The sequence below is a fragment of the Folsomia candida genome, unplaced genomic scaffold (assembly GCF_002217175.1).
Source record: "Folsomia candida strain VU population unplaced genomic scaffold, ASM221717v1 Fcan01_Sc002, whole genome shotgun sequence".
NCBI classification, from domain to species: domain Eukaryota; kingdom Metazoa; phylum Arthropoda; class Collembola; order Entomobryomorpha; family Isotomidae; genus Folsomia; species Folsomia candida.
Window position 1 is genome coordinate 8,082,412 of NW_019091194.1, and position 27,080 is coordinate 8,109,491.

Genomic DNA, 27,080 nt, shown 5'->3' on the forward strand with positions numbered 1-27,080 from the left:
TAATTTATTTTTATTTTTAGTCATTGATCCCTACTGAGCACATAATACAATTTTTTTTAAATTTTTTAGCTTACATAGCTATGCTAAATACTTATGTTGTGTTGGAATTTTGCCTTATTTTGAACGCTGAAATAGCATACATTCAAAAGCAGATGAATAACATGAATATATAGTAATATTCAGAGTAAACAATTTAAAACTAATTAATACTTTCCTTCTGATGGCTAATATGACATTTTAACTAATAGTTAATAACGCTTTATATTAACAGCAGAATTAATCACAAATAATATCCATGACCTGGTCGCCATACATAAATAAAATATTTTCTTAATGTTTCTTGGTATATTATTATATAACAATTACCGCTGGCATGCATAACGTTAGTTTAACTCGAAAGCTATCATCATTTCAATTTAATAAGCTATTACTCTTTAGCTGTTAAATTTGTGTCGTAAATGATCTAATTGCCTTGCCATTCATCTAAAGTTGATCACAATACCACAGAAATACATATATACGATTATTAAAAAATACATATTCAAGCTGCAATTGATCAACAGAAACGCGGAACTGGTTGGTTACATGAAATATTAACTTAATCAACCGTTAAAATTTACAAGAACATTAAGCCTATGAATATATGTATGTAGTTTACTATGTACAAACGTCTGGAAACATGAATATTGAGTCCCCGGACGGATGTCGCACATGTTTACCAAAATTGTTGCTGGGTTCTCTGGGTCACTTACAACGACTTTGCTATAAATTTACACAAATGAGTGCAAAATTATTCACAGCTGTACGTTGTATTATATTAATTACAAAGTTAAATTTCCTAAAACTACACAACTACGTGGAAGAAGTTAAGATCTTGCAATACCTTGTTAATTAGTTAACAAATTGAAGCAACATGAGATTGTTACTAAATTATGTAAACCAAATATCCAATGACTATTTTAAAAATATATAAATATGAAACGAATACTAGTCACATATTAACAAATAGTGGTTTAATAACTAGAATTTAAACCGAATTGCACTTTAATAAAAAAACTCTAATTATACAAGTAATGAAAAATTCTAAATGTGCGTGTGCACATGTACACACATGTAGATATGTATATACATATCGAGTTTTTATGTTTTACTAATACAGCTTCTCAACACACTATATATATATAAATATATGTATATGCATTGTTGGGCAATTAATGGAATTAATAGTATTTTACAGTGCCTTGGAAGAACAATTTTGATATATAGCAAAAAGAGATCAGAGGTAAATATTTGGAATAACATGCAAAATTTGAAAATGTGCTGTGTGTATATACGTTGCTAATCTCATGTTTGAACTTTGAACATTTGGGTATTTCAGATTTGAACAAGCTGATTATAAAGTGTGTATACAATTGGTAAATAAAAAGTATAAATTTTCAATAGTACTTATATATTATATATCTAAATGTATATATGCTATGAGTTACTGGCTGTCCATTTTTGTAAAACATGTATAATAATTATAAAGCCAGCAGTCAGTCATTATTATAACAGCTATTAGCGGAAGTACTCTTTGATTTGAAGTATTCAAATCAAGGTAAACTTCAATTTGTTAAAAGTTTCATCACGCGAATAAATTCTCAACAGTTGTACAAAACAATTTGTGCACTAATTCATGACTTGGGACATTTTGAATCTGCATTTAATTTAAATGAAATCTTGCATGTTGTGTGCATACATGTATGTATGTACAAAACCAACAATTAGTACTTCATGAAAAAGTTGCTCTGACATAAACATATGAGAATATAAAGTTGACATTTGAACAATTATTCATTTGTTAAAGTGATTAAATCTAAATTTAAAGTTATGCAAATTAATTTCACCATTTCAGATTCTTGTTTGCGTCCTAATCAAGTTATTATGCCTCTTATTCTTAGTGTAATATCAATCCAGAGATTCTAAAGTCAATCATTCCTAATTTTACACACAACTTGTTGATTGGAGATTTTCTGTGACAGGTTGAGATTTTGTTGATAGTTGATGGCCGAAAAACAGTTCACTTTTTGGGACTGGCCTCTGGCGTTTTCTTTGCAGAGTCGTCTTTAGAGACAACTCCAACTATTTCTGCGTATTCAGTTTTGTCATCTCGAACTTCGGGACGTTGTGACTCTGCAGCAGATCGAGCCAAATCTAATTCTGCATAGACAATATCGTCTCCCTTCTTTTCTGGATCCTTACTGTCTCCACCGCCTTCGCCGTCCTTCTCCTTAGAATCTTTCTCCTGTAAACAAATGAGTCAATCCTTATTGATAAATCAATGAATGAATCAATCTTTATTGGATTAGTCATCGTTACTAACAATGTCGAAAGGTTGTAGTATAATACATTATTATGGAGATACTTTGCATACCTTTGGTGCCTCTTCATCTACAGGAACGGCCGCGCCTTTGTCCTTCTTCTTCACGAGGTTTTCATATAGCGCACTCAGCCGTGCGCCAAATCCTTGAGTTGCTGGTTTCTCCTCTGCCGTTGCTGCCACACCGGTGCTATCACCATCCATTCTGTTATTATTCAAAGTAAATTATTTCGCTCAACCAATTCTGATAAAACAAGTCACTCTCTTTTCATGAAAAACGAATACAATTGAAATTATACTACACTTGTATGCAATAAAGGTAATCTATTTTAGACGCCATGCTGGTTTAAAAATCTACCTTTCTTTCTCGGACGCAGTTCCATCATCTCCTGAAAGCAAAGTAGAGAAAATCAAGTAAAAACTTTATATAACCTTCAGATATACAGGATTTCCACCGTATTTCCATCGAAAGATGTTTTCCAACGAGAACGTTGAAATGCAGAAGAGAAAATGGCCAGGAGAGAATGTACACACATTAGAAAAGAGTTGAAAAGACTCCACAGATGACAAACATGGATGATTGTTATGGGCACATTTATTTTATTTTTCCAGTTAAATTAAATCTCATTTCATAAAACCAACTTAACAAAGAATACATATTATTAACCCTTTTGCAGCCACTTGTATTTTTTAACATGTATTATTGTGTATCTTTATCTGTTTTATATGCTTAGCTAGCAAGGTACTTAACCATTATATTATAGGTCAGCATTATAAAAGGTTCTATGCTGGCAGTTTACTTGTAATAATAAGTATAAAGTTGTATTTTTTCACATTGTACAACTAATAAAAAAGTTTCTCACGTGATAAATTAAGCCTACATACATACAACATCATAGAAGCTGCATAAATAACAACAATAAATATGTATGTTTTGCATAGAAAACTTATACAACGAGACGCAGTCTCTTTTTTTCCTCTTAGTGGTAAGCTACAGTGGCTGAAATGTAAAGAAATGGCAAAAATTGAAGATGTTTCGATAATATTTATAGCTATCATTCCATATATATTTACATGTAACCTATGACGTCTGGATGATATATATGTAGGAATCAATTTTTATCGCAAATTTCTTTCACTGCTAATATGACATGACATTCTTATGATAAGTAAGTAGGCGGGACACAGTCTATATGATTGATTGATTAAGACTGATAAGAAAGCACTTAAGATCAAGTACAGAGATTATAAATTCTTTTTTTTACAACAGCGAATTTCCGCTACTGGAATCAAGAAAATAGTAAGCAGCAACAACACGTGCCTTTAAGACATTGCTTGTACATATGCACTTACTACAACTACAAAAGTCTGTATTTACTACAGCTAACATTCCATTCAATCAACTATGAAATTAGATACACCAAAAATTACTACCCAGCTATCAACAAATAAACATTAAGATAAAGTATATTTTGAAAATGAACAAAATGTTTGTTTTAATAGAAAATTTTCCTTGTTAATGATTTCAAATGTATTGGTATAAGCTGATCAGGATTCCGCTAATTCCATTGGCACAACATACTCTTGTAAAGCTGGAATATTGTATATTTCGAGTGATACATGAATTTAAGACAACTAAAAATTCAATCACTACAACATCACACTAACGTAACGATTTAACAATTCATGGCTGATTAGTTTTTTTTATTATAAATAAAGTTTTAAAGAAGTCTGAAACATTTTAAGAGGTGCCTTAACGTTTTCCAGAACACTGCTGAATCAAAGCGTATCGTCCAGTCAAACAAAATAAGAAAACAAAGCTGGTTGGATTGAGTCAAATAAATAGGATACTAATTAACACAAATTCAAAAAGTAGTATTATATAGTTCCGACGATTATCCCGTGTTAATCATGAAATTCAGACAAGCTCGAAACCCAATCAATATTGTCTGGATAAATATGTTATTTAATTAGTTATAGCTAAAAGATGTTTCAAGTTTGAAGTTGGAATGTCATTAATGCTAAAAAAAATTATCAAATAGTGTCAAAAATATTAAGGCTATGTCGAAATTTTAAGCCGCATTCACAACTACATTCATCGTATCATTATCACTATAAACAACCAACTGGTGAATAATCTACAATAAATTAAATAAGCAAAAGAATTTAATCTTACAGTAACAAAATAAATTATAAAAAATACAAATTAAGTATGCATGTGTATATAAACAAAGGGCTGCCGAGAGATAGGATTCAGCTTTGTTCAGCTACTTACATAAAAAGAGAATGTCTTTCTAATTAATTATCTCGAGGGATATGATATGATTGGTGAAAAAACAATAATATAATGCAGTCAGGAAAATATAGGCAGATGATTAAAAGCAATTTAATAAATAACATTGTGTTGGTTAGAAACTGCTGCAACAACAAGATCCCAGATTTTTGTTCAACACTTGAGTTTAAGAGATTCATTAATTTAAATTTTAGACGGGGCTATCTTTCACAGGTCTGCCACTTCCATTTGTGTAGACTGGAGGATCGTCATCCAGTGGTGGGGGTGGGATTGTGGGAGCTGGGGGTGGGGCATTGGCCCCATTGTTGACTTTCATGCTTGCGCCAAGTGGGGGTGTCTGTGAGTGAGGGGGATAACCGCCGCCTTCCCCACTCCCCATATTTTCTGCACCACTCGAATCCCCAACTTCAGAGTTCTTCCCATCGATTTGCACCGTGGAGTGATTGTCGCCACTTTTTTCTGTTCAAATAAAACCATCAGACATAAAAATAAAATCAAACCGGTGACTTTTTAAATGGATTTTGCTTCTTCTGTTACATACACAAGGCATTGATCTTTAATTGAAAGACTTGGCAAATTTGTTGACAAATATTGAAAATTAATTTTTATTTTGGTAAATGATTGCGTCTTGGAAGAAAACTAGTCTTTTGCTTAAAACACAAATTTTGAAGTTTAAAAGACAGACACGAGAAGAGGATTGTTAGTCACGCAAATCTAAAGTAATTTAAATTCATATTGACTCAAATTGACCATTTTTTGAGATTAGCATATCTAGAATCTAAAGCATCTTGACCAAAGGTTGCTACAAATTCTGGTGTTCAAAACTATTCATTGCATAATATCTGCTATATTGTAAGTAAGCTGCAAAAGTCACTGATTTGATTATATTTTTTATCTTTGGTTTTATTTATTTGTATTTAAAAGTTGAACATTACTGCCCACGACCCCCATCGATGGATGTATCTCATATCTGGGTTGCTTTCTTTACACCAAAGTCGGGAATTTATCGAACATACATATCTGGGATCCCATGTTACAACGACATATGTCAAGTTTATTTGACTATGTAAGTATGTAATTAACAAAGGGAGAAGTTTTCAAAAAACGTGCTATAGGAAATACATTGTGCAGGGATTCAAAATTACAAAACAATGAAAACAGAAATGAATTAAATTAAAGTAGAATAAACAAACTCTGGCAATCTTTGGTCAACATGCAAAATTGGATGAACATTTACTTATTTCTAATAAGAGTTCTACGAAGTGTTTCTAGTATAAAAAAACATACTTGAATTGAAAAAAACTAACAAAAACATGGACTAAACATAGGAATTGGTATCGCTGGATACGTCTACCGTGATAGTGTTCAACGCTTCAGCATATAAAATACAATACGTCTATTAATTATTATAGCATTTTAACTAGATGAGACAAATGAAGCAACAATATGCATAAAAGCAGTGTGGGGTATGGAAGCCAAAATGATGTGGAATTTACTAGTAGTTGCAAAATTGTTGTATGTCGCAATTTTTAAGCAAATACATACCAGAATTAATAAATATGATTTTCGATTATGTTTGCTTGGATTGAGATGCTTAAACTTTTCATGATACAAATTAGACAAGTCCATAGATAGAACTGCTATCACATTATAAATATAGGCATATCAAGCCTTGACATATTCTGATATTGACTTATTTTTTTTAATGCCAGCAAACTCTACATATTTACAACTAGAATAAATTCGTAATTTTGTAATAGTCTCATTTAGTGACAGGCAAATTCAATCTTTCGAAAAATGTGGTCGATAATAATAGCAATAATTACTATCAAGTAATTCTACAAATTGTCATAAATATAAGCACTGCATATTGCAGCACCTCCTATGCTATAATACATATACACTGTTTACGAATGAGCATTATATATGCTAACACCTAATAATTAACTATTCTCAGTTTTAAGTACTGACGTGAAGGCAGCGATAGTAGCATGACTGTTATTAGTTAGCATGGCAGTGATTTATTTAACCTGAAGTTCACATAAACTCCCCTAATCCACCTTAACCCTAGGATCGAAAGTAAAAGGAACGCAAACGCAAATACTTACTTTTGAATGAAATATTATGAACGACTAATAATTGAAACAGACGTACATAATGGATTATACAACAATGCAATTTTGCAAAATGCAAACATTTATGATAAATGGCATGTGTTTTCTTTTGCAGTTTCTTAGTAGCATTAGTAATTACATACACATTGTTAGTGGAGGTTGCATAAACACACATTGAAAGAGAAAACTTGAACACGAAAAACACAAACAAAAACACAATAGTGTACTTTCCTTTTGGAAGGCCACTGTTGGAAAGTTTAAATATTTACGAACATTTATAGTTATCTAGTTGGCTGGAATTTGTTTGTAATTTGTTTCAAAAATGAAATGCGGTGGAAAATAAGTCAACTGAAAGATAAGTATATGTATACGGTAGGAGGATAGAGGCAAATTAAATAAAACTTTACAAAAAGTCGGGCATTTGGCTCTCACCTTTAAAACACAACAGACCTCTAGCTCTAGTGTAAACTACACCGACCGCGATGAGAATGATGAGGACGAGGATAGCTAAAACAATTCCAAGGATGCCTCCGGCGCTAAGTCCATCTGTAAAGAAATCAGAAAATTGGTACAAGTGTAACAAATTAATACATGAATCGATTGTCTGTCTGTCGTCCAATCTAGAAGCTTTTCAATTACATTGAAATAGGGAGAGAGAGAGAACTTTGATAACAACCCTCGTTTACAAATTTCAACTACAAATTAAAAAAGGCTACCAAAATACCCAAAGACTCAACCAGCCGTTTTGTTAGTGAAAAGCAATATCAGAAAATATGACGCGCATTCTACGCGTGTTAGTCGTAGTTGGTTGTTACCCGAACCGGAAGACGATGAGTTGATATTGATGACATAATCCGCGACTCCGAGATCGTTGGAAACTTTCAGTTCAATCCTCTTGGTCAACACTTCATCATCCACGGATTTAATCTTAAGTGCAACTTCGTACACGCTTGGAGCAACGTGTCTCATCGGGATGGCTTCGAAAAGTTCAGTATTTGTTCCTTGTTCTAGCTGCTTGCCATCCACGACCCATACTACTCGGGGAGGTGGGTTGGAGGATACATTTAAGAGAATAACTTTTTCTTCGCCCAAATCAGCTTGAATTCCAATTCCACGGTCAACTTCACGGCCATCTGACCGAACAGATCGAGGTCGATCTAAAAACAAGTAGAAACCACTTGGTAAATTTCTAATTTGTAAACGGAATCGTAATACTTAATAATACTAATAATAGGACGATGAACTAACATCTGACTTCAATGTTCATTAAAACTTCCTTCATATCAGTGTCACTCAACGCTTCATGAACAACGACGCAGCGGAGCTTTTTTCCATGGTCCTTAAAGTTAAAATTTAAATGCAGGGTGGTTAAAATGTCACGCCACAATGGAAAATTTTTCAATGGGAAAAGTCCCTCAATCTCCATTAGTTACAAGATTTGGGATTGAGATTTTTATAAATTATTATCAAAACTGATGACAAAATTCTTAAAATGTTGCATTTTAGAGACAAAATTTCGGTAACTAATGGAAATTTATGGATTTTTCCCATCGAAAAATTTTCCATTGTAGCGTGACATTTTAACCACCCTGTACATACAGGTTAGTAAATCCAGGCATTGTTATGTCAACATTATTATAAAACATTTTGAAACCTTAAAGGAGAATCGATGATTGCGAAGTTCTTGGAATGTGTAGAGGGAGTTGCCGGCAGTTGTTTCATTCAGTGGACTGAGATCGCTTGTAATTTGTTCATCTCCTGCAATAAAAAACCGTTTGAATTAAATTTCGCTCAACTAATAATCAACCTACATGTATATTTTATTGAATCTTTATGAAGGAAGGAATAAGTACCAATGAACCACTGGAACTTTGGTCGAGGAACACCATTAGTGCTATAGCAAGTAATTTTCTCAGGTTGGATAGTCTTGGTGTCTTCGTACATGGGCTCCACGTTATTGACGTACTGCGGTGCAGATGGTTTCTCTGAAACGAAAGAAAAAAACAACAATTTAAACACAATTTGAAAGAAGGCGTAGTTTTGACTAAAGGACTAATTTTGTGCATATAGGACTTACGAAGAATACTCAAGTGGACTTGTCCTCTTTGTGATCCTGAACTGGTTAGAAGAGTGCATTGCCACACTCCATTGTCAGTGTCCTCAACTCGGTTAATTTTCAAACCACATTGTCCTTTATCCAAACCATCTCCTGTCAAAAAATAACCCGGCTTCTTGCTCTGCTGTCCAGGTCGGGTATCTCCTGAGAATTCCAAGTAAATCACGGACAAGTTTTTCGTAGGATCAGCCGGTCGTTCCCATATGCAATAAGAGATTGGAGTTCCTTGAGATTCGCATGAAAAGTTTGATGGAACTCCTCTTCTCGCATTAATATGATGGTTTGGTACTTGCGCCTGCTGTGGAACTTGGGCTAACGTTGATGATATACCTATAGAAATGACATAAAAAATAGGGAATTTAGTTTATAATGATCATCGAATTTAGTTGTTGGGTTACAATATGACGTGAACTCATTTTTCATTTACAAAATCTTTAACCACATTATCGAAACTTTTGGCAAAATAAGTGTTCCAAATCTTCATTTATTACATAGAATGGGGAGATTTTTGCGAAAACCGCATAATTATAATTTGCTTCTCACTGAGCTTCATCATAAATGGGTTTTTAACCTTTTTCTCGTTAGGTTGGTCACAGGTCATTTTGCTTTAAAGTATGTGCATACGTTGAGAGGGCCATTTTATATCGGTAAGTAAATATGCTCACGTATATATGTAAATATTTTACATACAACAGCCTTATACTCTTTTGCATACGTACATATATACTGATGATAGAGATTATTGTTTAAAAACCCAGACAATTGAATGCAAGAGTAAAGATAATTACGCTAATAGACACTGAACTTCAGTAATATGCGTCCTAAAGTGAGTATCGCTATATAATATTCAATAGCAATAAAGCATGCGAAACTGAAATGTTGTAAGGCAAATAAGTGCGCTGGTGTGCCAAACATGATCCGTTATATTCTCTGTTATGCGTACAGTTCGCAATATTCAGGCAACATTAAGCCAGGTTTAATAATGACAACACAAAATTAGATAGATGAAGCCCTAATGATCCATAATTCACACTTACAGACTATAACACAAATTCAGACCGCTAGTAACAAGGGCAGGAAAGACACTAGGTCAACAGTGGCAAAATGCAATTTGTTGTTTCACGCTGTTACGCCAATTAAATAACCAACGAGATGAAGGGATATTCATCGCTCTTGCAAATTGTATGTGTTTACACATAGTATGCATTCTTCTTTTCTGGTAAATGAGCCGGAACTAAGCTAAAAGCCAACAAAGTGTAAACATTTAAAAATTTCCAAGTTTCACCTATTGCCACAATATTAAAATTCACACGAGTCCCAAAATCCTAAAAATTTAATTCAAGGCATTAATTCAGAGAATTTATTTAATCTGAAGTGCCGAAATGAATGTGATTTCCATTGGTACAAATGTATAAGATATTTATAAGTTGAACATATGTACGAAAGCAAGCATGCACCAAAATGATGCCACATTTGTAATGACTAGTTTCTCATAAGACGAAGAAATGTGGGAATTTGGATACTTTTTAAGTGGATTAGATTCCATTTGCTGGGCCATTAAGTGAATAACTGTTGCGACAACAAGAGAGCAGTAAAAATATCGTAAATTTACCGAATCTTAAGCATTATGTGGGAATCGTGAAATAGGAGAGGAAGTAGTTGTAGGAATAAAGCACTGGTAGGTATATAACACATAGCACCAGAGTAATAAATCATGGCAGAACTTAAATAACGTTTACGGCGTTGATTCTTCAAGTGTTAAACTCCTACTTTTTGAAGCAGTTACCAGTCTTTAATATTTTCCCAAAAACTGATTGCAAATTCAATCACCACAAATAATAATATATGTATGCTTTTTGCATACAACCTAGCCTTACTACCCACTGGCCAGTGGAACGTTGATGCCCAGAGTGTTTCCATTTTACCAAAAAGTTTCAAACTTTATGTTATACTAAACTTGCTGCAATTTTTACTTTGATTACAGTGCTTTCTCACCGAGCTATATGAGCAGTAACAATCAGCCGTTGAGAAAACGGAAAACTATTTATTTTAATTTTAAAAGTATTTCACAAAAATGTCAATTGTTGTTAATGGGGAACCAAACCAAAACCTGGTTTTGTATCACGACTACTACTTTCCACATCATCTTCTTCATACATACATGAGTAGTATTACAATTATTATTTACAATGTACATACATCCATATGTACATATGCATATATGCTCGAGGGAAACACTTTTTATTCGTGTTTCATTAACACAGTTTGTACAGTATAATGGAAGTGCAAGCGTACTTTTTTTCCTGACATTGCAATTTTCACAATCTGGCAACTAATTATGTACGCACTTCTTTTTTGTGGATTTATAATGATAAGCGAAATGCACTTCTCTTTTCAAATAAAAGAATTATAAATGAAATAAACTCTGAAATTGAATTCGCATTGTGTTTCAAATAAATTTGATTAACATTGTTACATCCTAAATTTATGCATATAACTTTATTCCATTAAAAAAAAGTCGTCAATAATTGTTTGAGCACAATGTAGAATTCCGATTTTGTATAACGAAAAATGAAACTTTTGGTTCAACAATTCCAAGAACCAACGTTTTTGATTTGATTGTACTTTGCATTGTTATGAAAGGAAAATGCGCAATTATCTTATTACCAGCCATTGTTATAAGAAGATGAGAAGAGAGCAAATAATGTCAAGTGTCAAAATGAAAAAGTAATCTACAATACATCCTGCCTACATATATTTTCTTTTTATGCCGTGAATGAACAAAATGACTTAATAAAATCACTACGATAATATCTAAATATACTTATATGTAGCTGTGCTGCACTACGAGTGCTTCTATTAGCTTATAATCTGTTTGCTTATCTGGAAAAGCTTATAAAAAGGCATATATTCCATGCTTATTGCTGTTATCAAACGTTGCTTACATTAATGCATATATTATAATATTGGACACTTATCATGGCTAAAGTCCAAACCGAATTCTTGATATAATAAACGAAACGTAAACGAAAAAGAATGCCATCATGGTCATTAAGGGTGCCAGTTGTCCTCTATAATATTGAAGAAAATGTGTGATGGGTTTGAACTGAGGATGAGTGAGTTGTGAGAGGAGATAAAAATGATTTTGATAAATGGCGCACGATGCACGATGATGTCGGCAGTATCACCTAAATAAATTTCAAGATGACAAAGTGGCACAAACATAAAATACCTTTTCCAAATCAATTCCGCCAACATACACATCAAAAAATTATTTGAACGCAGAATTACCAATGTCACGCACCTACTATATATTTACGATGTTTATATTTTACATATATCACAATATGTGCCAACGTGGGTAAATATGTGTCTAAATTAGATTAAAGTAGCAGAATAAAATAGAAATACTAATAAACACCTAAACCAGATGACAAGAGTAAAAATTATTCCAACTTCTACTACAAAGGATAATTGCTTTTAGCTTACTGGGTACTTAGGAGGAGAGTACGCCAACCTGATAATGACAGATCTTGATGTCCTTTGGATATATGGTAGTACCCCCTCTGAAAGCAAAAAGTGTGAAGCGGTTTGATGCCATGGCCCAATTTACGCCCGTCACACCCCTTTGAAGGCGCGCCCGATGCCAAACTAGCTGCACTAAAAAATTCGCCAAAAATCCAATTTTGTTCGGATTTTCATAATAATTATGTATTTGTGATCCCAGATAGTCCCTTTATCATATTCAGTTGCAAAATTAACTTTTCAGAAATTTTCAATATTTTCGAATATTTCCTGAAAAGGGCATGGCTTGAAAAAATTCAAAATTCCAAAAAAATTCAGATTGATATCTGATATGATAAAGCAACTATGTGGGATCATAAATATGTAACTATTATGAAAATCCGAACAAAATTGGATTTTTGGCGAATTTTTTAGTGCAGCTAGTTTGGCATCGGGCGCGCCTTCAAATGGGTGTGACGGGCGTAAATTGGGCCATGGCATCAAACCGCTTCACACTTTTTGCTTTCAGAGGGGGTACTACCATATATCCAAAGGACATCAAGATCTGTCATTATCAGGTTGGCGTACTCTCCTCCTTAGTCATCATCATCAAAAAATACAACCACCCAAACCTATCCACTGAACAATAACACATTGCAAAGTGACAAAGTGGATTTATGTGAATTGTTATCATTTGGACTTGTGCATGCATGAATTTTGTCGAGTTGAAATAACATAACGGGATATTTTATCATCATATTTTTGCATAGAATAGTACAGTGTGTGGAGGAAAACATCAGTCGTTCATACGTAAAATGATAAATGTTGATAAAAACAGGAATGAATAGGAAAAGAAAATATACAAACAACAGGTACGGAGATAGGACGAACAGCAATAAACATGGCATGGTCGTAGCAGATTTGTCTAAAAAGTTGCAAGTCTGTATTCTGTGCGTCGGTAAACGTCACACTAATTCTTTCCTTTTTATAGTGTTGCTATAATGTAATTATTATACTCAACACTTTAACAAAAAACTTTACATATGGCAAATTAGCAAAATTGGTGTTGACATAAAAAGTATAGCACCCATTTAACGCAAAAATATTTGATTGTTCCTATAAGCATATGTTTGATAGTTTGTTGAAAAACATGCCTATAATCCAGAGTTGAGTCGGCTGGCCAGTTTTTCGGATCCATTCGAACCGAATCCGAATTTTTCGGTTGAAAAAATTCGGATTCGGTTCGGATGGATACTTTATCCAAAATTTGGATAACCGACTCAACTCTGCTACAATCATGAATATATGTTTACATATGTAGCGTATTCGCAGTTTGACTGCAAATTGATATAAAAGGCTCAGGTTGAGTCATTTAACCAATAATAAGATTCTACAGACTGTTTAACAGACCAGGGACATAATAAAGTGGGCTTCCCCAATCCCCACTTAACCGCTTCAAACCGAGGGGTGAAACCAGTGTCATATTACCGTAGCCAGCTAAGGTAGGGCAGGCCAGGGAACAAATTTACGTTCGGTAGCTTGGTACCTTAGCTGGCTACGGTAATACGTCAAAATAAATATTATATTCTTTTTACCCGTCGAAAATCTGCTAAAATTTACACATCTGACATGTTTTCAAAATTTGTGATCTTTGTCCAGACCACTTCGTCACCTGGGTGTTGTAGGTTTAAACGGTTATCGTATTCGGGCTCAGAGTTAAATTGATGTCTGCCCCAATTCCACACCCTCTTGGTAGGAAATGGGAGTTGTGTTTTTCTGATGTATAGTTTCGTGATGCCACAAAAAGATTTACAAAATGTTACTTTGCTAACACTCAAAATTGTCACACAAAATGTTACTTTAAAGCTACGTCAATTTTAGCATCTTATCTTTGGACACATCCCTTGAAATAAATCATTTCTGAGTGGCTTATCTATCATAAGTTATACTTGTTAAGAAGGAAAAAAATAATTCAAGACATTTGATGACCACGCCCACCGTCGTGCTGAGGGGGTGTGGTCTGACACACCCATCTTCGAACTCTTCGTCCCCATTAAAATTAGAAACACGTTGCAAAAAACCGAATCTCCAAATTCACATCCGTTCACGTGTTATTGGACAAACAGATAGATGGACATAACGATCTTATGAAGGGGCTTCATCCTTTTATAATGGACCGGAAGTCCCTGATTGATGAGCACTTATCTAGTAAAACATGAATGAAAAACTATACTATTTTCCTTCGAGGGTACTTTAAATGTCGGTTCGCACCAGCTCACAGGTAGTGAGTTAAGTGAGCACGCTACTGACTGAGCAGACCAACCGTGTCAAAACCGACTTATTCTCATAAATACAAAGTCATAACGACATTTACATCCTCAAGCAACATCCGTTATCACAATGCAAACCGAACCCCACCTTTCTGCCTACCAAGCAGTTCTAAAGGCCTTTTAAATAATTAAGCAAAGTTCTTATTCTACGCAATTTGTCAAATAAATTCAAACGAATTTGATCAAAAATAACGAGAATGTTAAATTTACATTATTTGATTTCAATAAAAGAACCATGTTAGAACATGAGCCCCTAACAAATTGTATCACGTACTAAATAATAACAAACAAACGGTAACTATATTGATATGCACATGAAGGGATATAAACACGCACTTTAATCTAGACGAAACATTCTACTATTAGTATTTTTATTATGGAACCGCTTCATAAACACATCGGGATACAAATGTCACACCAAATTAAAAAGCGTCGGAATTCGGGACTGTATGTTACCATATTTACTATTTAATGTGTGCTGCATGGTTTCCAACGCTTTATTGCCATTACTCATTGCAATCAAGCTGTAGCCATCATACAAAATGGTAACTAAACTTAAGTACTTCAACGTACGGTGGCAGTGAATCATCTTTGGATGAAAAAAATTGCATGGGAAGAGAATTTGAAATTGCACAAGTTTTACTTGGTATCAACCACTGCCTACAGTAGTTGAAACCGTCATAATGCTCCTTCTCCTACAAGGAACTTAAACGAATGTAGTGCGTGATAAAGCTATGGGCAAAACCAACAGAAATCCCGTTACCGGATTAATTTTCTCCTTCTGGTCCAAGCTGAATCATAAAAAATTATATCCATATCTTGTGTCTGTATGCACACAGGGATAAAATGATAGGTGCTCACTCGTGTTATGCATTTATCTGTCTCAAATATTTACTTACTCTGCTTTATTTGAGCTTATCACGAATATGACCCATTTCATAAAATCCAATCCAAATCCGATCTGATATTTTGTTACACACCAGTGTGAGCTTCATCAAATATAAAATGTCCCATTTAATTCTTCGCCCTTATTTGCCCATGACACTAAACTGCTGGTTTTCGTAGAATGAATGTCAAAATAAATGAGTCATTGGCCTCTACTTTTGAGTAGAAAAATATATACAAATAAACCACCCAAGCAAGGTTTAATTCCAGCTAAGCAATCTGCACTTCTTTACGATGCGGTAGGACAGCAAGATTACAATGTCAAAAACCAATTGAATGATGTGAAACAAGTGCACTCATACCAAGTGCTGAATAAATAAACATACAGTTTAGGAAATAAACCGTCGCAAACGCGCATACGGAAGTAGCTTCAGACGTACTTCACCCCAAACGGTCCCACCACAACTCGGGAACACTTAATTTCACTCTATTTCACCTATAGATTAATTTTTTGTAAAAATCTCATTTTGCCCCGACCACACCCCCTGGCGACGAGGGGGTGTGGAACAGCTCGGGAACACTTAATTTCACTCTATTTCATCTATAGATTAATTTTTTATAAAAATCTCATTTTGCCCCAACCACACCCCTGGCGCCTAGGGGGTGTGGCACAACTCCGGAACACATAATTTTACTCTATTTCACCTATAGATTAAATTGCACTAAAAATCTCATTTTGCCCCCACCACACCCGCTGGCGCCGAAGGGGTGCGGCAAAATCGGGGAAACACTCAATTTCACTTAATTTCATTTAATTTCACTTAATTTTACCCATAGATTAAATTGCACTAAAAATCTCATTTTGCCCCAACCACACCCCCTGGCGCCGAGGGGGTGTGGCACAACTCCGGAACACTCTATTTCACCTATAGATTAAATTGCACTAAAAATCTCATTTTGCCCCGACCACACCCCCTGTCGCCGAAGGGGTGCGGCAAAATCGGGGAAACACTCAATTTCACTTAATTTCACTTAATTTTACCCATAGATTAAATTGCACTAAAAATCTCATTTTGCCCCGACCACACCCCCTGTCGCCGAAGGGGTGCGGCAAAATCGGGGAAACACTCAATTTCACTTAATTTCACTTAATTTTACCCATAGATTAAATTGCACTAAAAATCTCATTTTGCCCCGACCACACCCCCTGTCGCCAAAGGGGGTGTGGTCCGGTTGCCCCCAAAAGTTGATAGGATCCTCCCCCTGGGGTCCTATGTATGATGGCGAAAACCGATTTCGATTATCTCGATCCGTTCTCCTGATATCCTGCTGACAGACAGACGGACAGACAGACAGACAGACCGACAGACAGACAAAGTCTTCACATAAAGTAGCTGAAGCTACTTAATAAACACCTCATGGTGAGGTTAAATATATATATGCTGGAAGAACGCGATGTGTTATGTAAATGGAGATGCAGACTTTCAACCGACTTTTTAAAGCTCACGTGGTCAAACATCCGTGTGTAATAAATAGTTATCTCAAAAATGTTCCATCCTTGGTTTTACTTGTATATCTATTTAACGAATAATACGAATGCTGGAATGAGTTTGATGTTAGTACAGTTGCACCAATTTAATTTTAAAAAGGACGAACCTAGACTTTGCGTAAAAAGCCTGTGCTATATTTTTCAGTTCAATTTTCAGTTATTAAATTAAATATATCATCTTAATTACATTATTGAATTAATACGAATGGAAACAAACTGATGAGACGAATACAATAAAAACACTTAAAAACGTGTCTTTTATTAGTAATTTGCCAAAGGGAACAGACCAACGGCAAATAAAATTTGTGACATTTTTTTCAAAAAATCCAGATCAAGGGGGATAGCAATGGTAGCAATTTATCTTCTAAATTTCAATCCTATCAACAGTTGGTGTGGTTCAAACAACACATTGAAATTTAAAAAAAACCATATATAACCAGTATATAGTTCTATATGAACCTAATTAAAATAGCACACTGTGCAAATTTCAGTTTGCATCAAAAATTAAAACCAGAAACAAAGGAAACTTGCCAGAAAGAAACACAAAGAGAAATGGCGGTCAGAAGAAGTCATGACAAGGACATTTGTTGTGTCTGATGTATATGCACGTATGTATATACAAACTTAAATTGTTAATTTAATTAATCCAAACATGCATATTTTTATGGGAAGGCGTAAGGATAAAAGTTCCATTGGACGGAATTCGAGAGAAATGCAGCCTTCTATCAAATTCGCTCTTCAATGACACATTCTCGTTATTTTATTGATCAATCGTGCCTAAGCTCTAATGGTTTATAAACTTCATGACATTTTGTTAAGCAGCTCATTGTTGAGAATAGATGTTCTAGCCTGCAAACCACAACACGTACTGTTACTTAACTTACGGTTCATACATTCCTAAGAATCTTCGCACCAATTGCAATGCTCACTATAGAATCGAATACAAACAATAACAAGCTTTGCCTTTAAAAGAATGCAACGATTTACGATGTTTTGCCAGGACACATTTTTACGCAACTTTACCCACCGCATTCTTCAATTATATTGCATAGATGAAATAGTCTGGTTTATCAGTACACAATTTTAACAACTACACACGTGAATAACTTCTTGACTTCTACTTTATTTTTGTGTAAATACAACAGAGATACAAAACAATGTGAGCAATTCCATACAGTTGACAGTGACAAACATTGATAAAAACCGGCCAAAATTAGTTGTGGCGATTTTAGACATCACCCTTAATTCTTAACCTTCATGTTGAGTCCTATCATCCATCATCCACAAGGGACACCGAACTGGACTATGAGTATGATACCATGGTGCTACTACACCAATTTTTTTATAAAATTATAAACAAAATCGCAAAAGTATGTATACTATCTATTTACTATCTAGTGGCGGCGCTTTTGCGATGTGTTTATTAAAATCTAAACATAGAACTACTTGCAATATGATTGACCACAGTGTGAAATCGTGATATGTGTACGTCTTCACTTCATCCAGAACAGCTCAATTTTTAGCAAGTTATGTTTACCAGGTTCAAGTTCTAATGGCAATGACTCTAAATTTGAATGCGAATTCGAGGGTGCATGCCATGCTGAGCATAGCAATGTATTGTGCTCACTTTCTATTGTGTGGGACGTCGCGTTATGCTATGCGGTAGTTGACCTGTCCGGTACAAATAAACCGTTATATTTTTTTCACATTTCAGGGTAGTTCTTGTGACGAAAAACATATTGGTGAATAAGTTGCTAAATGATAATTATCATAATCCAAGAAAGTCATTTAGAATGAGTCCATACACAGTAAAATTAAATTACTAGTAATAGCAGAAAAATAGAATGACAGCATAAAGTAACGCTCAGCCCCGGCTAACTAAATAAATGAAATATGAATGTTATTAATAATAGAGTTTGGAACGGCAATTATTTGTTGTGATTTTTTTAAACCGTTCTCGATGGAAAGTGTTACAAGCCAATTCTTTCTTTAGGCAGATATTTTGTTGTGTTTGATTCAAATTCCAATTGCTGCTACCATACGGACAAATTGTATATTACACAGCGGGTTGTGTACGCAGGAACAAGGAATCCGTGTGAAAGGGAAGGGGATAAGAGGGGATATTCACTACTGAACGAACCAGGGTAGAATGAATTGGATAAAATTCATGAAATGGAGGCAACATTTGTGGGGAGCTGACGCAACTATTGCCCAAGCAAGAGAACTAGATTAGAGTGAAATCAAGGCATCATTAAATGAAATCTGTTTTGAACTTATAGAAGCGTCCCCCAATGTGTTTAATTGTGCGCTTGTGGCGGTCTTCTCACGAACGAGAGTTATGAATCAAAAGGGCTGCTTTTGTCCCTTGCATAAAACAGCAAAGGGTTACCGAACTGTAGTATAAACTAGAAAATCCAACCATGTATCTCTGCTATTTGTATTAGACGACTGCCATTGGTATAAAATATTCTCATTTCAATTGGTGCTCTGCATGGATCCGATTTTGCTCTGTTTGACAATTCTCACTGGAAGCAATGAAATGCGAAAGATTTCTTACACAATTATTTAATTTAGCACACTCTATTGTGACCAGTAACTGATGATGGTATGATGATATTAACTGATGATGATATGTAACAATTATTATATAATAACAGTAACGAATGATGAATCAAGGCCAAAGCTAACTTGAGCTTGAGTTTCAATATTATTAAGATTAGCAGATTGATACATTCCATCTAGATGACGGAGCCAATGATAATTAGTGAATTCTAGGACTACGAGTATGACTATCGAATACGAGTATGACTATCGAATATGTCTTTGCTTGCTATAAGCAGCGTTGTTTGCTGGAATGTGTCTCTAATTCTCTATCCACTGCAGCGAGACCCAAACCTAAAACTAATCTTGAAAAATAATATAATTGAGGATAATTTTTATACATTTTACTTAAAATAATATACCTATGCAATTCCAGACTGCGAACTTGGCTCCTCAAATGCCAATATTGCCTTTGGATATAGCAAGTTTCGAGTTAAAGTTGTTTGGTAACTAATCCAACCAATCCCGGGAAAGAGTGAGTTTCATGTTCCAATGGTATTATTGTGTTATATTCATCTAACAAAGAGTTGACTGTAGGCGGAAATTAGTTGAGAAGATGGAAGACAAATACAAGGAGCATATAGAGAAAGGTGTATCTTGAGTTCTCTTCAATATACATAGGAATTGACCATGTGATATCGTACGTAAGGTACCCTACTGAATACCATGAGTTGGATGTTGAGTTAAATCAACTAAGTGCTTGGAAACAAAACCTGTCTCATCCTCATTAGAAAATAAGACCAAACCTGCAAACTTGAGTCAACCAACCTTTTACTTATTGCTTCTTCTACCCTGCATTGCTGTAGCTATATAGCGTCATCGCGCAGCATTGTTGTTGATTTTACTTGTGTAATGAAATAACCAAAGAGTTAAAGCTAGTTGCTGGGTCGATTCAGCTTGACTTACATTTCATTTCATTATGAAGATGACGATGCAGATGCTTCGCCCAATAGGTAAAAAATTAATGACAGTCACAGGTTGTTCTCCTTCTTAATATGAGACCAAGCCCAACGAGTACGGGAGATGAACAAATCCATTCAATCCGTTTACCCAAGCTAAATCTTTACTAAAATATTCATAGGATAGTTTTCGAAAAAGAATTATGCTATCGACAATCAAGACTTGGGGTTTGTTTTAAAATTTCTCAAAGTGCGAATTTTTTTAACAAACTAAAGTGTAGTCTAAAAGATGGTGAACGTAAAATGATGGGTAAATTAAAATTAGCAAAATGTAACTTAATAATTAGTATTAAAAAGTAAAAATATAGTAGCATAGTTGTTAAACTATTACTACAATCAGAACGATAACAAACTTTAAAATCGTGTTTGTCGTACAGTTAAACTCAAATTACTTTGACATACTTCATTTTTATGCTGCATAGCATACCCACATATTTTGCTATGACGGCGAAGGAAATGAATTGCATAAAACTACCCATATAGCAGCGAAGTTCATTTTGCATTGTGTTCAAGCATGATGCATACAATGATTCATGTACAGTTCAGTTGTTCCTGTAATATTCAGTAGATAGACTGGTTTGACATGATGATAGCGGCATTACTTGGATTTACATATACTGCATCAGCGGCACGACTCGTCGTCAGATCAACCATTAATGTATTCGACTTCATCATCCTAAAGGTACAGTTTCAATTCGCAACTCCTTTCCTTCGTAACTAGTAACTACGAAAACAGGCCATCCATGATGGCCCATCATAGAAAGAACGCATCTTACCAATACATAAATACATACGCAGGACACGTACATATTTATACATTATACATATGTAGCATTGTTTTGCTTTGTGCCAATGTTAATGCACAGTTTATAGCACTACGTATGTTGTGGAATTATTACACTATTGATAATACCAGAGAAACTCACAGGTAGTTGTAGGTGTATATGTAATTGTGCATATTGGTATAATATACATAATTTTCAATTTTCAAAATTTTCCCTTCAGCAAATAAAGCATGGATTATATAAGGATTGCAATAGAGTATCAGTGAAAATTAAAATATGAAAATATGAGCAAAAATTAACAAATGTAAATAAAGCACGAAAAAGGGAAATTTACCAACTTTATACAATGGTTCATTGACTTAATGAGCAGGGGTAATTTATATTTTTACTTTACACAGTAATCCTATAGTCATTACTGAATACAATCCCTCGCATCGGTATTATTTAAGGCATCCCCAATATCAAACACATATGTACCTTCTGCTTTATGTAATGCAGGATAGAAAAGAGAATTAAATTTGTCAAGTAGTGCAGGGGTAATTAGTACTAAAAATTATCTCATGAGAAGCAACTACGTACTGGGATTGTAATTTGCATATCTATGCATGTATGTAAATTTACATAAATAGGTTGGTGGCTTTTGTCTACTGTTAAGCAGTGAGTGCGAGTGGGTGAAATCAAATCGGCATATATACTAATAATTAGACATTTTGTATGTTGTATTTTTATGACAATGACTAAGACCCCACCCGAGCCAAATGATTAGCTTTAGCTATTATATTTTTGAGTAAGGTCAATCTCACTGATAAAGAATACTACACAAGTGTGCCGTGAGAATTTGAATTTTTATAGTTTAAAATCCTGCAACTAAATGAAACCATAGGTAGGTGCACCGAATTAGAAATACGAACGATTTGAGGTCCAACGTCACCTTTGTGCATGCTATGAATATTTTTATTAAAAGTAAGCATGGAATGTGCACATTTGCCGTCCTGAGCTTTGCATTTTTAATGCAGTAAAACTCACAGTGCAAACTTCATATAGCCCGATTAATTTTTAGGATAACAATTTCGACAATCTGGCTCCCTGCCTTTGGTTTGCACGTATTGCATACAAAACTTATTTACTGTATCTCCAAATCAAACACCTGACAGCTTTTACACATCTTCGAACACTCCTACTTTGCAAATATATTAAGTGCATACAAAATTTTTGATCTACCTGACAAGTTGAGAGAGATATATCGGGTCCGGAACATGATATCTCCCTCTCGAATCTATAGAGATGAACGGACACAGTGGGTACACACGTATTTTCGCCTCTGGCTCGGGTAAAAAAGGTGGAGGAATGAGGTCAATCCTTGTCATCTTGGAGTACACAATATGGAGTGCAAACCAAATGAGCTAAGACGTTATGGTTTGTTTCATTTAGTTTTAGTTTGTTCTAGTTTGCTGAACACGTATGAGAGGATAATAATAATCGGATGGATGAATGCAAAAATAGTTTTGGATGGTAATTTCGTGCATACAAATTTTCTTATTTCTAAAGACTGTGTAAAATAAGAAATGTGTCCTATGTGCTGTTACAGTGTAAAACTAAGTTTATAAAATCATTTTTTTACGATGGTGTATGGCATTGCTTGTAATACTAGGAAACCATAGTAATTACGCCGTATATATGTATGTATATATACCCTATAATTCAAAAAGCAAATGTAAAACATGCATATCGCAAGTACTTACAATTAGAATAGAAAACTCGAGTTTAAGCCAACAAACGTATAAACCTGAGCCTGTTTTAGTTGTTCAAACAATTGTTGTTATAACACCACATAGTAAAACCATAAAAATCGGTGCATGTTGCTAATGAATGAATTATAAACACAACTCCAACGCAATAATTAAATAGCTCTAATAGTTTTATGTACATGCGTTGATAGATTTGTTACAAATAAAAGGTGAGTCATGGAAGAAATTTGCAGGAAACAAAGCATTTCGTCAAATGTTTAGAGAGAACGTATGGTGTTAACTGGCTGACATATTTTTTTTTTTACATAAAAAACGAAATCATAAGTATTAAACAAGCCTTTATTGTGCTACAGCCCTTTGGTCTGACCATCTCTATTTATATCATATGTTCTTTAAACATGTGCCGTAAATATTTCGGGGGATATTGATATTGCATATAATATATATTAAGTGTAAAGTTAGTTTTTTAGAGTTTTCAGTACATTGTAGAGTTATCCGAGTTTTCGAAAAATTTCGTTTTGTCGAAAGTCGGTACGAAAAAAATAGTTTCGTCGAAACGGAACGATGAGTGACTTACGGAAATTTCAAAACGAAAAAAATGAGCATTTCGGTTCGATCGGAGCACTGTTATAAGTATATGTACATAGTTTCATTTATGACATGAATGTAACCCTCGGCCTAATTAGGCATCTATTCCATTAATTCATATGTAGATACTATACATATATATATACTGTACACTGGAATTATATTAAGGACTTTGTTAGACTACATATGGACTCTTAAAAACGTCAACTATCTATCTTAACTAAACTATGTCTAAACTAAACTTTAACCAATAATGGTGATATAATAACGAGAACATCTCTACTAATCCTAAGAATCACTGAATGTTTATATATGAACATACAGAGAGACTGGAAGCGAGGAACATGGAACAAGATATAGAATAGAGAGGCGAGGAATTCTTTAATGGCCATTATTTCTGTCCACCCTGCAATTGAGTAAGATGAGCTTTCATGGTCGCTAATCACGTTGTCAAGACAAAAGCAATATATTGTACGATTTTAAGCACGACACAAATATACATATATCCACACATGCCCATTGCAGCAATAAAATGTGAAATAAATTATCAGTAAATTTTTCCAAGTAGGAAATTGTAAAATATAATACAGATAAAATTCGAAGCAAAGAAAACAAATGTATGAAACAATGTCAATTATGTAGTGGAATTGAAGCGCGTCACTGTTTTTCAAGTTTCTCGTGACTCAATTTTAGATAAGTTTGCCGATATGCATATTATATGAATCCATTAATTCGTCAGAGTTTACAGATAAAGTTTATATTTATTGCCATCTCCATGCTTGTTTTGTAAATATTCTGCTGCAACTGCTCAAATAGATCACTGTCGTACTAATCTGAAGACAATGATAAGGTTTATAGGAGCATCAATTAGAAAAGATGTAACCTTAGAACATGTTACATTAGTGATACTACGAGTCATAATTTACTACACTATACAGGATTAGATTTTAATGCACATGCAAAACTCAAGTTTACTACTAACAACACATAGGCCCAACTTATGGGGATGTCGAGTGTTGTAGTTATTAATGTCCACATTTAGTTTTTTTTTAATTTTCAGATATTAGTCTATTGTATTAGTTTCACAAGTAGCTTGAAGTGAACATTCACCCTGCTTCTCCACCTTTGCATTATTCATAAATAAAACTTTGCTTAGAAAACTAATGAATAATGAACTTAAAATACGCATATATGCGTATTTTATGCATATATTTTATGCATATATGCATACCCATAGTCGTCCCGTATTGCTGATAATATCTTAATGATTTTCCAGGCGGAAATTACTCAAGAGTGGCAGTTGGTGGATATTGATGTAGTGAAAAAGAAGTCAAGAAGATCCATCCACAATTGTTTTTTCCTGCCTAAATATCGTGCATAAAATAAATTTATGCACCTTTGCATCTCCAAAATTCTCCTAAAACAAAACTCTCGGTAGCCACGCTATCATACATTATACACACTCAGGACCACAAACTGTATTCGAAAACACGCAAAGCTCCCTAAATTCAATTCAATGAGCAGGGAGCAGTTTCACCCTCTTCCACTCCATCACAACATCAAGTTTGGTGGATTTTCTATGACTCTAAATTTATGTCATACATGGAAAACTGAGCTTGAGGGGAGCATTATTTTGTGAGTCTATCTCTAGGATAATTTCGCCCAAATGTCCTAATGTACGCCTATCAACAAAAACAGTATCAAAACCAAAAAATGGGGGAACCATAAAATCTCCTCATATTGGAAATGACTCAATCTGTCCGAGGTCCCAGAATTTATCGATTTCCAAAGCAGAATATGGGACGAATAATTGCATAGTGGCACATGGAAAATTATTATTATGGTACATATTTGTTATCTACAGCATGTGAAGTGTAATCTCTTTATCCATTCATCCATAGAATCTACTCGTCCTGTCCTGATTGGCAGATGGTCATATAGATATGTATATTATATTGTAACACCGAATACATAATACAAAATATATAATTATATATATAAATACCTTACTGGAACAACGTGTCAATTATATGGCAATAAATAAGTGCATATGGTGTAAGAGGATCGAGGAGGCAAATAAAATTATCGCTGGTTTCGATTTGTATGGACAATGTCACTGCCAATTATCCACTATTCATACAAGCACAACTGACCATGTATATGTATGAGCCGGAAGACATGCGTGCAAGGTTCATAAATAATCCATGAAAGATTTTTGACAAACTCAGCTATAATCTACTGCATGTAATTCGAATTCAATCCAAACTCTTATATCCACTGCATTTATGTATATTCTAGATATAATCAGCCACAACTCGTTACAGTAACAAAACTGCAGTGCCAGACTGACAAAATTGTATGCACACATTCCTCCGATTAATGCAGACAGTGATATAGTACTCACTCATATAAATAATAGCCTGCATTCATAACGCATTGGAGATTTTAGGGTGATTGATGCTATTTCGCTCTTAAATATTATTCGTTCATGTTTCAAACTTGTGTACTTTTGGAAGAAATGGTATGACATTGTAAAGAAAAGAGACAAATAGAAACATGGTGCGTTTATTTCATTTTTATTTAAGGGTCACTCTTTGCTACCTGTAAAATGAGGAATGTTACAAAGTACAGGAACCGACGAAAAGGAAGGAAACTAATGAGGAAGGCGCCTACTTAAAACTCTTGGTGCTACGAAATTGAAACGGACATTCAAATCCATGATTTCAAATTTCGCATAGTCTCCTCCTCTTCGGGCAGGATGAAATTAGATGTTGTTCTAGATTACTCTTAACTGGTGCACAAGTGGTGAGATATGTAATCGTGGAACGGTTGGGTAGGAAATGAACGAGCCATTTGTTTCTTCTAGTGATGCTGATGGTGGCATGGCAGGTAAATAGGCAGAGAAACCGGAGGTAGCAAATAGAGAACCTAATTCATTTTGGACACCAAGCCGTAGCACACTGCCTTGGGGTACCCCAGGTGGGCCTTTGCCCACCTATTCTTTCATCTCATTTCCCACCTTTTCCAACTTTGAATATTATGTTTCGCTTAACGGTTCCTTTTCTACGTGAGTGCAGTGGAAGGAAGCAACATCCTTCTCCGTTGTATGCATGTATACCTTATTTCCATACCTTCGTTTTGGAGGGAACATTGAGAAATAACGTGGTTCCATGCTATTTATATCTTTAGAACTGCACCAATGAGGTCAATGGTCAGTAGAATACTAGTTTAACAATTTCTCAAAATATA

The 27,080-nt window shown here is 34.5% G+C and overlaps 1 protein-coding gene across 4 annotated transcripts in view; it reads right to left on the minus strand.

Annotated features, from left to right (window-relative positions):
* Window positions 1-31: 31 nt before the first annotated feature.
* The window catches only part of LOC110844995 (fasciclin-3), a 29,816-nt gene continuing 2,767 nt past the window's right edge, over window positions 32-27,080 (minus strand). The window contains exons 2-10 of one of the 4 annotated variants that reach the window (XM_022091353.2): window positions 8,844-9,212; window positions 8,620-8,751; window positions 8,421-8,524; window positions 8,015-8,105; window positions 7,588-7,923; window positions 7,199-7,312; window positions 2,718-2,748; window positions 2,414-2,564; window positions 32-2,284 (exon numbers count right to left, since the gene is read on the minus strand). In XM_022091353.2, the coding sequence (XP_021947045.1) occupies window positions 2,060-2,284; window positions 2,414-2,564; window positions 2,718-2,748; window positions 7,199-7,312; window positions 7,588-7,923; window positions 8,015-8,105; window positions 8,421-8,524; window positions 8,620-8,751; window positions 8,844-9,212 (1,553 nt within the window). In that variant the 3' untranslated portion in view covers window positions 32-2,059. Of the gene's footprint in view, window positions 2,285-2,413; window positions 2,565-2,717; window positions 2,749-2,936; window positions 5,112-7,198; window positions 7,313-7,581; window positions 7,924-8,014; window positions 8,106-8,420; window positions 8,525-8,619; window positions 8,752-8,843; window positions 9,213-27,080 lie in introns of those variants that run through there. The other 3 variants (XM_022091352.2, XM_035848491.1, XM_022091354.2) reach the window with 3 other exon arrangements.